This window comes from Hippopotamus amphibius, chromosome 4 (assembly GCF_030028045.1).
Source record: "Hippopotamus amphibius kiboko isolate mHipAmp2 chromosome 4, mHipAmp2.hap2, whole genome shotgun sequence".
Lineage (NCBI taxonomy): Eukaryota > Metazoa > Chordata > Mammalia > Artiodactyla > Hippopotamidae > Hippopotamus > Hippopotamus amphibius.
In genome coordinates this window covers 99,102,224-99,116,792 of record NC_080189.1, presented here as the reverse complement: position 1 = coordinate 99,116,792, position 14,569 = coordinate 99,102,224, and the positions used below count along the sequence as shown (strand labels likewise).

Here is a 14,569-nt window from a genome sequence, read left to right as displayed (position 1 = left end):
CCCATGTGTTGTCTGCCTCCTCTTTGATCTGAAGCCACATTATGTTTCTCAAAGCAAGGAACGCAGCCTTCCTTGCCTTTACAGCCAGCTCATGGTGCTCGGACATGTATGTACACTCTGGGCATAGAGTAAATGGAGACCGAAAATCCTGCATGAGTTGAAGAAGCAAGCAAACAAGATTTGTTCATTGAAAAGCAAACCAGAAAGCAGATATTAAGAGATCTTTACTCCGTGGGAAAAACTTGGCAGTCATGAGTCTAAAGACCTAAAACAAAACCAAGCCCTTTGGAAATCACGTCCCATCCCCACGTCACTTCTACAACTAAACCTATCTTTGGAATGGATCCAGGAGCCAGAAATGGGATTTTGTTTTGGCTTAATTTGATAAGGTTGAGAAAATAAAGTGGAGACTACGGTGTAGGCTTGAGCGTACTCAAGAGTCTTTTTTAAAGGCCTGTGGGGTTGGATTCACCCCCAAGTGACTGAAACATTTGGATAAGCTGCGATAATGTGAAGGCAGGTAGGCAGGCAGGCAGTCATGTGGGGGTAAAATGATGAGCATTCTAGGCTCTTCTCACAAAGGTAGTATCATTTTTACATTTTCCCTCCTTTTAGGTGTAATGTTTCAGATGACAGCCCCAACTGAGGAGCTTTTTTCCAATCATTTACTTGAAAATTCAAGATGGACTTTCGAAATGCTGCACTGTCCGCACCGTCCCATCCATTAAAAGGAATGTCAGCAATGCGCTTTAACTGCCTTGGTTGTACTATACAGGTTGTTTTGTCATTGGAAATTCTTTTATCTCCAAGGTTTAAGAGTAACGAGGTTTTAAATTTCTTCTCATAAGAGCAGCTTTTTTATAGGCACTGTATTCTATTATAACCCTAATAAGTGTGCAGTAGCCCCAATTTACAGATGAGGAAACCAGGGCTCAGAGACACCAAATAAGTTGTCCAAGAGAACAGAGCTACAGCTAATACATGGTTGAGCTGGGATTCAAACCCAGCTCACAGACCTCTAATGCCCACATTCCTTTAATACTATCATCTCCCTCAAATTCACACTGTATGGTACAGATTAACCTTTTTTAAAGAGGTATTAGCCTTACCTCACAGGTAAGGAAGCTAAGGCTCAGAGCTGGCTAAAATCACAGAGATAGCTAAGCCTGATGTCAAAGTCTGTGTCTTCCCAACTATCCCAGGGCACTCACTGTGGTGCTAAAAATCGATTAGAAACCACATCTAACGATGACACCATTGAAGTAATCAATGTTAATGCAATTGAAAACATCTTTTAACTGTTCATCAAAATATAGACATTTCCTTCATATTAAAACTAACATTCATGGAAGCAATGTCATTTTCATAAGACTCCCTGATCTTCTTCATGATCTCTTCCTCTGCTTTGGCACATGTTTCCACGCTGCCTTTAACCGTGATGGTGCGCTCCGGATTGTACAGCGTCAGTTCCTGCAATCTGCAGATTGGAACAGAGGGGAAAGAAAAAGACTGGAAATTATAGGAGGAAGACAGTTAATAATAGTTCAGCCACAGATGGCAATTCAAACCCAACTGTGGAGGCTGGCAATATGTAAAAGGGGGTGGTTAGACATCATGAGAAATGAGTAAGCCCCCAAAGCCATGAATCCAAGAATTGTGGAGCTACAGAAGAGAATAATGCCCCTCCCACCTTCTCAATAAATCGCTGGGTGTACACAGTTCAATTAAGTCCATGTTTTGAACAAAGCGTATTTCTTGACCACTTAAGGTGAACTATTTTCACAATTTAACAGTGAAATGTAAAGAAAATGATCAGAGAAATCTACTGTTTTAGTGGAAACCAAAAACCAGAGGAACATAACCTTTAAGTATGTTCCTAGTCTGCACTGACCAATTTGAGGTGTAATTGGCATTCTCATGCAATTGCATTTTCTGGGTCACCAAGCAAGGAATAAGCATGGAAATATTCCAAAAAGGCAAGCCAGAATTTCATGCTACTAAACTTATTCTTGCCGGTAATTTTAGAATTTAGATTGATGTAGGCTTGAGGAAATAATACAAATCAATCCAATTTTGACTAAATTTTAAAAATAGTACCTCGATGACCATTTAGACAACTAAAAAGTTAGCCTGTGACAGCAATATTCAGAAGCTCCCTGCTTGTCTCAGCTCCTAGGTGAAGCTTCAAAATCCATTTAGATGACATCTGAGACCACCTAAGCCTGAGCCCATCAACAGCCTTGAAGGGAAGCCAATGGGAGATACTTACCATGGAAACAAGACGACACACGTGGATGGAAAGGATGGAGAATATTGGGACAGTGCCCCTTCATAGTCCTAGGGTTAAAATTCTCATTTTCACGACTAGCAAAATGTCTCAAGCTAGACTTGAGCCAGGTGAATGGGATATTATTCCTTAACTTCTTCCTAAACTTGCTAAAAATATACACATCTGCACAAGAAGATGCGTCTTAGACTACTTAAACAAGTATACGTCTCATCTCCAGGCTCCACCCACCTCTCCTCTGCCAAGCATTTTCTATTTCCGTTTTTAAAATAGCTGCTTCCAGAAGAGCTTTTCAGATTATTTTCTATTAAAACCCTCCCCTTTCTGAGCACAAAATTCAAGAGAGGGTAGGATCATTTGTTATTTTTACCACTTTGCAGTTTTTCCTTTCTTTCCCACAAAGCAGGACTCTCCCACTTCCTTTCCACCCCTTTCTTTGAAGACTCCTCTGCTACATGAACATGTTACTCCAGGCTTTCTCTACTATTCTTTGTTAGTTCATCAATCTCTTTCCACCTCAACTTTCTGGGCCATTCTGAAGGAAATGAAGGAAAGTCGCCCTCAGAAGAGAAAGGCCTTTCCACATAATTTCAGAGCACTCACAGCCCGTAGGTGTGGGGGCCAGCCTCCAACATCCCCACTCTCCAGTGATGGGCAGTCCCCTCCCACGCTGAATAGAGCCGACTTGTGTCAACAACAATAGAAAAATGGGGGAAAGTGTGACTTCTGAGGCTTTGTTACAAGACACTGCCGCTTCCATCTTGTTCTTTCCTAGATCATTCACTCTGAGAGAAGAGAGCAGCCACGTCTGGAAGACACCCAAACAGCCATGTGGAGAGGCCCAGGCGGTGAGGAGCTGAGGCCTCACGCTAAGAGCCAGCATTAGCTTCTCAGCAGCATCAAGAGACCCCCAACCAGAACCACTCAGTCAAGCTGTTCCTGAATTCCTGACCCACAGAAACTAGGTGAGCAGTCAGTGTTCACCCTTGTCTTCAGGGATCCAGTGTCGGGATAATTTGGTACACAGCAGTGGATAACGCACTGGCTTATATGTTCCAGCTTTGGGAGTATACACCAGAAAACCTGACCAAGACATCAGCTAGGAAACGTGAATGTACCGTATTCAGTGCATCCTGCCTTTTTAGTGGAAACAGATAATGCTTTTACTCTGAGTTAGAAACAGATAGCAGGCAGTAGACTGAGTTTGAGAAATGAAGTCTAAGCACGGTGGTACAGGCCAGCTCCAAGAGTTGTAAAATGCTTAATATATAACCTACAGATCAGAAACAGTGTTTGAAATTTTCCTAATTCAAAAGAGAGCAAGGCAGCACTTACGGAGATATTGTGATTTTAGTGTCTGTTTCTTGCTCAATTTTTTTAAGGTTTCTTCCTTCCTTACCAATAAGACGTCCTACAAAGTTATTATGGGCTAAAATCTTCAAGGGAATCTCTTCTGTGCTGTAAAGAAAGAAAGAAAGAAAAAAAAAGGCCACCAAATCAGGGTAAGTAAACCTGCTGTCGGGTAAAAAGACAATACTCATTAAACATTTACCTCCTACCTATCATATAGGAAGCATTCTGCTAGGTAGAGTTTAAAGCTTGCTGACCATTAGCCTACGTTCTAGCAATGCATGGATAGAGGGGGTGAAAGGACACTGACAGATATTTGGATAGGAGCTAATTTTTTAAAGTTTTCTTTTATTCATCTCAGGGAATGTCTTCCGATAATGGATTCTGTTAGCTCTTTGAAAACACCTTACTCAACCCCATATTCTGAAACTCCGAATACCAGAACACCAAGTACAAATGCAAAACAGTATGATTTTAGAATAATTTTAAAATACACACCTGGAGGTAACATGCACAATTTACAGAGGGAAACATAAGGAACTCAACAATGGTTACACTTTGGGGGAACAGTATAAGAGCGGGAAGAGGCGGGGGCTTTCACTTTTCATTTTGTACCTTTCTGAATTTCCAAGTCATATACATAGCATTGTTTTAAAATGTCATTGGGGTTATCTGAATGGTGGGCTTTTTCTTTACTTTTCTCTGTATGAAAAAAGAATTTTAATCTTATGATACAGCAACATATAATACCTCATAATTGAGACACATGCAATATATTTCAAAGGTCCCTACCAATTAAACGCTGGTCATTAGGTCCCCAGGCTAAGTCCAGCATCTTACACTGGATCCTACTTTACAGCACGGTGCTGGATGCCACAAGCAGCAGAGAACCCAACTTCTGCTCAAGGTTCCTGTGCAAAAGATCTTTAGCATTTCAACCGGAAACACCCAAATCCATCTCCAGTTTACCACAGCACAAGATTAGGGATTTCCCCACCTCCATACTCCCCTGCTGCTGGGCAGACATGGACAGAGCTCCAATGAGCTTCATGCAAAGGAGTGAGGTTTGGGGTCCCTGCTTTGGGTAAATCCCAGGGATACTTCTTGGACCTTAGGTGAGCTTCCTATGACCCCTGATTGCCTTCTTTTACAGCTAGACTTTTCCCATTAACACCACTCACAACATATCCAAACATGAATGAAAACAAAGTACTTAAAAGACTTTTGCTTTATAACCAAATCAGCAGTGCCAACCCTCTGTCGCTCTTCAGGACAGCATTTCCCTCTGTTTGTAGGCAATTCCCAAGACCTGTGTCACCGAATTCCAAAATAAGACAGCATAAATATCAACCTCTTCACAGGGTAATCCTCTTTACTCACAATTTTATATCTTGAGCTTCTTTATGCATAATCTCCAGAATAGACTTACAAGCCGCAGAGGTGCCCTCAGGGGTAGAGAGAATAGTGATTGACTTCTCAGCAGCACCTGCATTCTCTTTGCGATGGACATCAATTCTGAGAGTGGGCACAAAGGGAGAGGAAAACGAGAGCTGTAAGTATGTATTCACAACAAAGTCTGTAATCACCAACTCTGAAGTCACAGCACTTCTGAGCAAAGAGTGGATGACTCACTTCCCTCAAAAACATCAAGTCTTGATAAGCTGTCATCATGGATGAGACCAGTTTTAATTCCGGGAATCCTTCCCTCTCTTTGCTCATGCAGGGGCATCTTTCCATTCTGCCCAAGCTGCATGTGCTGAATTTTCCTTTCAGGTGCCACTGGTCAAACATCTCACGTCTGAGAGCTTAGGTTCAAACAAAAGGCTTTCTTCTGCTCTAAAGCTAAGGGGGGACTTCCTAGGTGGCGCCAATGCAGGGGACATGGGTTTGAGCTCTGGTCCGGGAAGATCCCACATGCCCCGGGACATAAGCCCATGCACAACTACTGAGCCTGTGCTCTAGAGCCTGTGAGCCACAACTACTGAGCCCGTATGCCGCAACTACTGAAGCCTGCACGCCTAGCGCCCATGCCCTGCAACAAGAGAAGCCACAGCAATGAGGAGCCTGTGCACCACAATGAAAAGTACCCCTCACTCGCCAGAACTACAGAAAGCCTGTGTGCAGCAAAGACCCAATGCAACCAATAAATAAAAATAAATTTAAAATAAATAAAATAAAATAAAGCCAAGTGGGATTGGAACACAAGACAAGAGCACTGGAGGTGGAGTCCCACGAGCCAGGTGGAACTGCTGATTCTACACACTACGTCCACCATCCGTCACGTGTGGAGATGTCGCTCCTCGGTTTCCTCTGGCAGGGCTCTTTCTACATTTTGCCTCCTTAATAGAGGAAAAGTCCATAATAAATAGTGATTGGAATGGAACCCAAAGAGATGGCAATTCTACTTCAAAGGAAAGCAAATGGCCAACAAACACAAAATGATGTTCAACCTCACTGGTCGTTAAAACAAGGTGTCATTTTCTTCTAGATCTGCCAATATTTTAACGGGTGAAATTAAGTGCTAGCAAGAGGATGGGCATCTGGGCACAGCCGCACTCCTGGTGTGGTATGGAGTACAGAGCACAGTGCCAGGACCCATCAAGGCGCAACTGCTTATTATCTTCTGACCTAGGAATTCTACTGCTCATAACATCTCCTACATGTGTAGTCTCACGTATGGGCCAAGAGTGGTGTTTCTCACCCTCCACAGAACTAACATTTTGAGTCAGATCAGTGCTTTGTTGTGGGGGCCGTCCTGTGCACTGCAGGATGTTTAGCAACATCCCTGGCCTCTACCCACGAGATGCCAGTAGCACCCCTCCATCCAGGTGAGACAATCAAAAATGTCTCCAGACATTGCCAAACGTCTGCTGGGGGAGAAGATCACCACTGGTTGAAAACCACTGGTGCAGGCACGTTCACTGTGGCACTATTTGTAACAGAAAGAAAACTGGCATTATCTTTGAAATACCAATCAGGAAGAAATGGTTAAATAACATTATATCCATATTATACAGCTGTTCAAAAACATGTGGTAAAATTACAGGTGCCAACATAGAGGTGCTTGATCTTATGTAAAAAAAAAAAAAAAACACACACACACACAATGCATATACCATGATATGATTTCTCTTTTAAAGCTACACATGTTAGTAGATACAAGGAACAAGTGCTGTAAAGACACATCCTCAACTTAACAACAGCCACCTTGGGGGTTAGATGAAGGGTAACTTTTTTTTTTTTTAATGTACAATACTTGTACATTTTGAATTAAATACAAAAATAAGTCTTCTGTTTAAAAACTACAAGAAAGAAAAACTATCAAAAAAAATGTGTTCAGGGAAAATTAAGTACTTGTGAGTTCCCTTGGCCACTCAAACACTAGACGAAAAGCTACATAACTCGTGGTCATGAGAAGGACCACTTCACCCTGCCAATAAAATCAAGACCTGGATTTCATTTTCCTAAATGTCTGATTGACATTAAATTAAAACCTATAACTAAAATCAAGGGCAATGTAGAAAGTGAAACAAATAAGGGATATCTAGAAATAACCAACAAAAAAGTGTCTAAGGTAACAGTTCTGATCTCAGGAACCATCTTTCCAGTCACTGGTTTCAATCCCCAATCACTGTAAGTATTGCCTCTCTTTTAGTAGGTAACCTGTTAATCTCCCTCCTTCCGGTTTATTTCCACCTGCTCACCGTGTTAAGGATTACTAAACTCTGATCCTCTGAGAGGAGGGAATGCTGCTTTACAGATTAGGGTAGCCCTGGAGGCCATTCCAGAAACAGGATCTGATAATGACTAGTTTCAACGGCAAGAGTTAATTAAATCCGCTGGCAGGGCTGCAAGTGAATCATCGGATACAACAAAAATCGCTTCCCTTCCCTCTCCATCCTTCATCTTCCTGCTTAAATAAAACAACCAGTTCAATTTAAATCACAGAAGCTCTTTCCTCTGACAAGGAAATGACCAGCTTTTAAAAGGAACAACTTTAATCTGCCACGTGACAAAGAAGGGAAACCACTGAATAATTAGTTTCTGCAGGTAGCGGGGGATCAAAGGAAGCGAGAAGCCCTTAAATTTTAATATTAAAACCAAGCAAATTTAAGATGAAAATTAAACCAGACTATGGTTCAATTGTCTTCCCCACCCTCTACGTTATGAAATCAAGGCCACTGACTTTGCACAAAGGTAAGGTAGCCAGCACCCAGCATCTCCTGCTTCAAAGCAGGGGAAGGCAGGAACAGATGTCACTCTGCAGGGGCAGTGGGTATGCAACCACCACTAGACACAGTTCATTTTGTTTCTGAGTGAGAAATGAGTCAGCCAGCTCAAAGCAGGCACAGTGCCTGTGATGAACATGGATAAACTCTTAAGCCTCTTGGAACAAACACATACGCAAGATATACACAGCACCACAGTCGTACTTTCTGGAAAAGACTCTGCTTAACTCCTTGGACCACACACACAAAAATAATTTTTCTTACTAAATTTAAAAAGCAAAATGACCCACAGTCATCTCTGTAGCTGGCCCAAAGCTATTTCCCTACCCTTTTGTATAGAATGACACAAGAGAGGTTTGTACACACAGCCTCTTCTCCCTAATGCACCCACATTTCTTCAGGAAATACGGCAGCAGCTGTCCCAGAGATGTGCCTAGTAGCAATTTACAGAGCTAAGGGTGAGGCCAGAGTTCATTACCAAGTTTCTCTGGGTCAAAATCTTCACATACAGCCTAATAGGATGGTTACTAAAGCAAAACAATGAATACATAATCATTGGAGCTTCAAAATTGAGAAAATACCTTAGACCTTAGATACATTTTAAGGGCTTTAAACATAATTCGTGTATCGTTATTTCATTCATTTGACAAATATGAGAGCCATCTACATATCAGGCAACATGCCCACAATGCAATTACAGTGGTAAATAAAAACAAATACCTCCTGCTCTCTACTCCTAAAAAGTTAGCGCCAGGGTTTGACGGAGAATCCTCTAATTCCTCAAAATCTGCAAATTAAAACTATCCAACAACATCCTAAACAAATAACCAACCTAACCACATGGCTTAAACACGGGATAACCATGGACCATAAGCTGAATGATTCTTCACTGTAGTAAAGCAAGGCTGAAAAACTATCTCTGTATTGGATCCAAAAAATGAGTTCCAAAAGCACTGAAGGCAGGTATGGCCGAGGTCAGAGTGGAGATGGGAGAGCAGAGAACCCAGAAGCTGCCCTTTCGTTTATCAGTGCCTCCCTCATCAGGAGTGGATTAGGTATCATTTGTTTTCCATTCATGTGTGAAAATTTGAGGTTCCCTTTAAGATTAAATGTTTAGCCCCAGGTTTATACAAAAATGAATACTAACATCTCAAATGCCAAGGTTTTTCTGGACTCCCACGTACCATACAAGAAGGGATCGTTACCATCTTGGGAAAGACACAAAGTACCAAGACAACCTACTCTGTTATTCAGACTCAAAGGGGAAAACACGCACACCCACCACACACTCAGGGATACTCACTTGGACTGGGTCTGTTTGGTGATGTTCCGAATGGTAGCACCTTCTTTTCCTATAATGGCTCCAACAAACTGGGTGGGAACCAGAAGGCGCAGAGGCAGGTCGCACGGCTTCTGCTTGGACACGGATCCTGGGGACCCCTGCCGCGACGAGCCCCTCTGCCCAAACCCGCGGCGCCCCCGGGGCTGCTGCGGGGGGTCCTGCTGCGCGGCAGTCTCGTCAGGGATGTAGGCCACTTTCAGCGCGAAGTGCTCCAGCTGGAATCCATTCAGTTTGTCTAAAGCTCTGAAAGTGGACAAGGAGCAGCAGTAGGTATCAAACCTTTCAGCAAAGCAATACCCGCCTCTTCCACTCATGATTATTGGCTCTAAAACTTCTGAGTGAAGCCACTGCACAAGTAGAAAATCCAGAACACACAAAACACACCCCCAACACACTTTTCCTTTGAAGGACACATAGGAAAGACTGACAAGTTTCCAAAGGGAATATATTTGCCATCTACCAATAAGGTAAAAAAAGCATTTTGACAAACTCTGACTAGGGAACTCCCTGGCAGTCCAGTGGTTAGGACGCAGCACTCTCACGGCTGAGAGCCCGGGTTCAATCCCTGGTTGGGGAACTAAGATCCCACAAGCCACATGGTGTGGCCCAAAAAACAAACAAGCAAACATACAAAAACCCAAAACCCATCAAACAACAAAAAAAGCAAAAACAGAAAAAACCCACGCGTGACTAAGCTACTACCCGCGAGGTCAGTACCAGCCTACGACTCCCCCCACAGCAAGAGAAGAGTGGGAAGTTCTTGTCCCGACCAGTGTTTCCAAATCACAATGGAAAAGAGGTGACAAATACACACCTCCCTTACTTCCTCTTAAATACAAATATGTAAAACATTTGAAGAATCAAAGGACATAAAGCAGTTATACTCCAATAAAGATATATATTTTTTTAAAAAGTGTAACAAACAGGCATTTCACAACTGAAAAATAAATAAAATTTCAAAGGGGGGGGGGGGTGTTGGGTTGGAATCAATGGACAGGGACTTCCCTGGTGGTCCAGTGACTAAGACTCTGCATTCCCAATGCAAGGGGCCCAGGTCTGATCCCTGGTCAGGGAATCAGATCCCACATGCCACAACTAAGAGCCCACATGCCACAACTAAGAGCCTACATGCCACAACTAAGACCTGGCGCAGCCAAATAAACAAACAAAAAAATCAAAGGACAAAAAAATCTCTAAGCTACTCAGTGGAGATAGGCAGGATTTAATACTCAGGTTAATTAATCACAATAAATTCTCAATACCTGTTATGAGCCAGTCCTCGAGGGAAAAAGCAGTCCCGGACCTTGTGGAGTTTATGATCTGATTTGGGGCAGAGAGACAGGGGTGGTAGTGAACCAAAAAAAGCAAATGAGGGGACCTCCGTGGTGGCACAATGGTTAAGACTCTGTGCTCCCAATGCAGGGGGCCTGGGTTCAATCCCTGGTCAAGGAACTAGATCCCACATGCATGCCGCAACTAAGGAGCCTGCCTGCCACAACTAAGACCCAGTGCAACCAAATCTAAAAAATAATTTTTTTAATTTAAAAAAAAGCAAATGAAGCTGATTTCTACTTTATCTATCTATTCATCCAACCATCCATGCATCCATTCATCTATTTTGAGAGAAGCTTTACTTTTTTTGCGTTTTCATTTTTGAACCTTCTTATGGAAAAGTATCCCATGTTAAGCATCCATCTCAATGAATTTTCACAAGGTGAACATGCATATCCAGATCCAGAACTAGGACACACCAGTGTCCCAGAAGCCCCACCAGTACCTCCTTCCAGCAACTGCCCCTCCCCTAGGCTTCTCACACCATAGGTTAACTTTGCCTGTTTAAATTTCTATATAAATATATATGAGTGGACATGTACTCTCTCATGTCTGGCATCTTTTACTTACCATGTTTATAAGACTCATCCTAACAGTTGTGTTCTAGCTTACCAACACATTCTAAAAGTGACAAACTCAACACTGCAGCACTATTTACAAGAGGCAGGACATGGAAGCAACCTAAATACCCATCAACAGATGAATGGATAAAAAAGATGCGGTACATATACACAATGGAATATTACTCAGCTGTAAAAAGCAATGAAACTGGGACATTTGTAGAGACATGGATGGACCTAGAGACTGTCATACAGAGTGAAGTGAGTCAGAAAGAGAAAAACAAATATCGTATAGTAACACATATATGCAGACTATAGAAAAATGGTACAAGTCAACCGGTTTGCAAGGCAGAAATAGACACACAGATGTAGAGAACAAACATATGGACACCAAGTGGGGAAAGCTGGGAGGGTTGGGGGGGAATGAATTGGGAGATTGGGATTGCCATATATACATTACTAATTAGAAAAAAATTACCAAATCGTACACTCTAAATATATGCAGTTTATTATCTGTTAAAAAAAATAAGTGACGAACTCAAAAAAAAGTTGATAGAAGATATCACCAAGTTTTCAGAAGCATACACAGACTTAACCCTAACAATACACACCCCCAGCGCACAACAAAATTAAAAAACAAAATAAAGCCCTCACACTTTCTCTAGGGTCACTCAGATTCTTTGCTCAGATGGTGTTCCAGTGGCCCCGAGTTCGACCCAGGCAGGGAAAGAAAAACAGGCATAAAATGCTCTCTCTCGCCTGTTACTCACAATGGTCACTTCTGGTTCGCATACTGCTTTCTTATCTGGAGATCTTTCCATTTTTGACTTAGACGGAAGGGGCGGGGGTAGCCCCAGCATCAAAAGGGGGACCAAAACCATGAAATTTCATGGCAGACCTAGGCAACCAGACAAAGCATACCAAGGCTCTTAGGACACAGAATTTTGCCCTTTTCTCACTTCAATCCCTGTTCCATCACTGCCCTACAGTGCCCTGCACACGAATGAACGCTTATTATAAAATATCTTAGTCAAACAAAAAAACGAAGTATCAAGAAATTCCTATCACCATCACCAGCCCTGCAAGACCCTTCCCAGAGTAACTGCTAACTGTGATAACGTCTGCAGATGGACACAGGTGTGTCCACGTTCAGCACCTACTTTAAAAGCATAACTAAGATCATGATATACACAGCCTTGTGACTTGCTTTTTTTCCAAATACAATATATCTTGGGATATTTCCATATGATTTCTGTATCAGAGGGCATTCTTTTCATATATATATATATATAAACAGTATCACTGTGCTGTACAGCAGAAATTAACACAACATTGTAAATCAACTATACTTCAATAAAAAAAAAAGCAGCTCAAGATAGCATTCTTTCCATAAGCTTCACAGGTGCTAGCAAGCACACTGCAAAACTTCTTCTACCAATGCCCTGATAGAAGACCCTCAAGTTAACACATTTTTCCTTGCTTCTTCCCCCTCCCCTTTTTCCTTAAGGAATATGTGGATTAAGGGCCCTAAAATATAACATTTTGGCTATTTCTAAAGAAAGACAACAGCTGAGGAATTTTATTAATATCAATGATGTATATTTATTACAGAAAATTGGGATTACCAAAATTTCAACCAATTAGATATTCACTCAAAGTAACTTTTTTTTGGGGGGGGGGGGTGCACTTTGCGTGGCTTGTGGCATCCTAGTTCCCCAACCAGGGATCAAACCCACACCCTCCGCAGTGAAAGCACAGAGTCCTAACCCCTGGACCACCAAGGAATTCCCCATTCAAAGCAACTTTAAACCTTTTCAAACCCCAGAAGAAACAGATCATTGAAGGTTCTTACAGAGAGATAAGGAAAGCCAAACCCAACGTAGAAATCAACTATACCTACAGGCATAAAAGGCAATACAGTTCATGGTACCATCCCTTTCCACCATAAAACTGAGTACTGACAGCTTCAAGACAGGGTAAGTAAAGTTTGACTATGGAATTAAGTCAGTAATGTTACCAAAAAAGGGAATCAGCTTCTTTCTTGAGAGAGAGAGAGAGGCAGACAGACAGACAGATATCCTTCTCCGTGGGATAAACGGAGATAAATACGTAATCACCAGACACTTTTATGTATTCTGGGGCTATCCAAATAAGGATGTGTCCCAAGAAACAACTCTCTCAACTTGGCATAAACTATAATTTCCAAACTTCACTGTGCTCCTTTAACGAGATTTCCTGGAGAGGGAGAGAAAAGATTCTTTCACTCAGGAGGTCAGATAGCACAGCGCTCCAGGACACAGCGCACCGTCTCAGTCCCAGAGGCTCCAAACTCAGGCTGCTCCTATCAGAGAGCAGACAGCATGCCCTGTATATCCAACTGCTAACTGCCAAGAAAACAGGGTTCCCAACCCCTCAACCCACAGTGCTCCAAACCTGGAAACAGCTGAAGGTACAGGAGTCACTTAACTCCAAGCAATGACTTTCTCATGACTGAAGATTGTACATTTCTGAATTAAGTCAACCACTATACCCTTCCTGTTATACGCACAAAGCTTAATATTCAGCCACACCATCTGGTGGTCTGCAGAGTTCAGGGGAAAACATTATAGTATTTTCACCAACCCTCCTGTACACGCAAGATGTCTGATCAACAACTGTCATCATAATTACTCAAAACATGTGTTCAGTTCAGCAGAACTCAAGGATGTTTATCCCACATGTGAATTACTTGGGATGCAGTTTCCTATCATTACTTGACTCTGCTCTGGTGAGATTTTAAGAGACATTCAGAGGACGGTGAGTAGTTTTGTTTTTGCTTTTTGGCCACACCACGCGGCATGCGGGATCTTAGTTTTCCAACCAGGGACTGAACCTATGCCCTTGCAGTGGAAGCACGGAGTCCTAACCACTGGACCGCCAGGGAATTCTCAATGGTGAGTCGTTTTGCTAGCTGGTAGCACTTAATGGCATTGGTAAGTTTACTGGGGGAGATCACAGTGTAGGATTGAAAGGGCCTTAAGAGAGAGAGAATAAGTAGTTTATTCCAAGGATGAGAGAATAAGAAGAACTGAGACCCAGAGAAGTTAAATTTATCCAATGGTACACACATACAGACCTGAGCAGTGAGAAGGAGACCCGAATTCTAGCCCAGCTTGAACAATAAGTAGCCATGGAACCTTAAAAAGGTTGTTCTGCTGTTTGACATTAGCTTCCTCACCTACAAAACTGAAAGATTAGATTTGTGGCCCCTTTCAACTCTAAATTCCACGTCTAAAATCTCGTTTTGTATTCCTAGGCCTCACTGCTGGGTATCACATTAGGTCCTAACAACATGAGGCTTAGCTGTTATTGAAGTCATGCCATTCCGTTTCCTCCTTGTAGCAGGAATAAGAGGTTGAGGCACACAACTCAGCAATGATTACCCAAGCCTGAGAAGACCACTGCAGGGACACAGCTTAAGGAGACAGTT

At 42.4% G+C, this 14,569-nt stretch overlaps 1 protein-coding gene across 2 annotated transcripts in view; it reads right to left on the bottom strand.

Annotated features, from left to right (window-relative positions):
* The window catches only part of IGF2BP3 (insulin like growth factor 2 mRNA binding protein 3), a 131,001-nt gene that overhangs the window by 17,014 nt on the left and 99,418 nt on the right, over nt 1–14,569 (bottom strand). For both annotated transcript variants that reach the window (XM_057733057.1, XM_057733059.1), the window contains exons 6-9: nt 9,170–9,451; nt 5,018–5,152; nt 3,623–3,745; nt 1,342–1,477 (exon numbers count right to left, since the gene is read on the bottom strand). In XM_057733057.1, the coding sequence (XP_057589040.1) occupies nt 1,342–1,477; nt 3,623–3,745; nt 5,018–5,152; nt 9,170–9,451 (676 nt within the window). The remainder of the gene's footprint in view (nt 1–1,341; nt 1,478–3,622; nt 3,746–5,017; nt 5,153–9,169; nt 9,452–14,569) is intronic.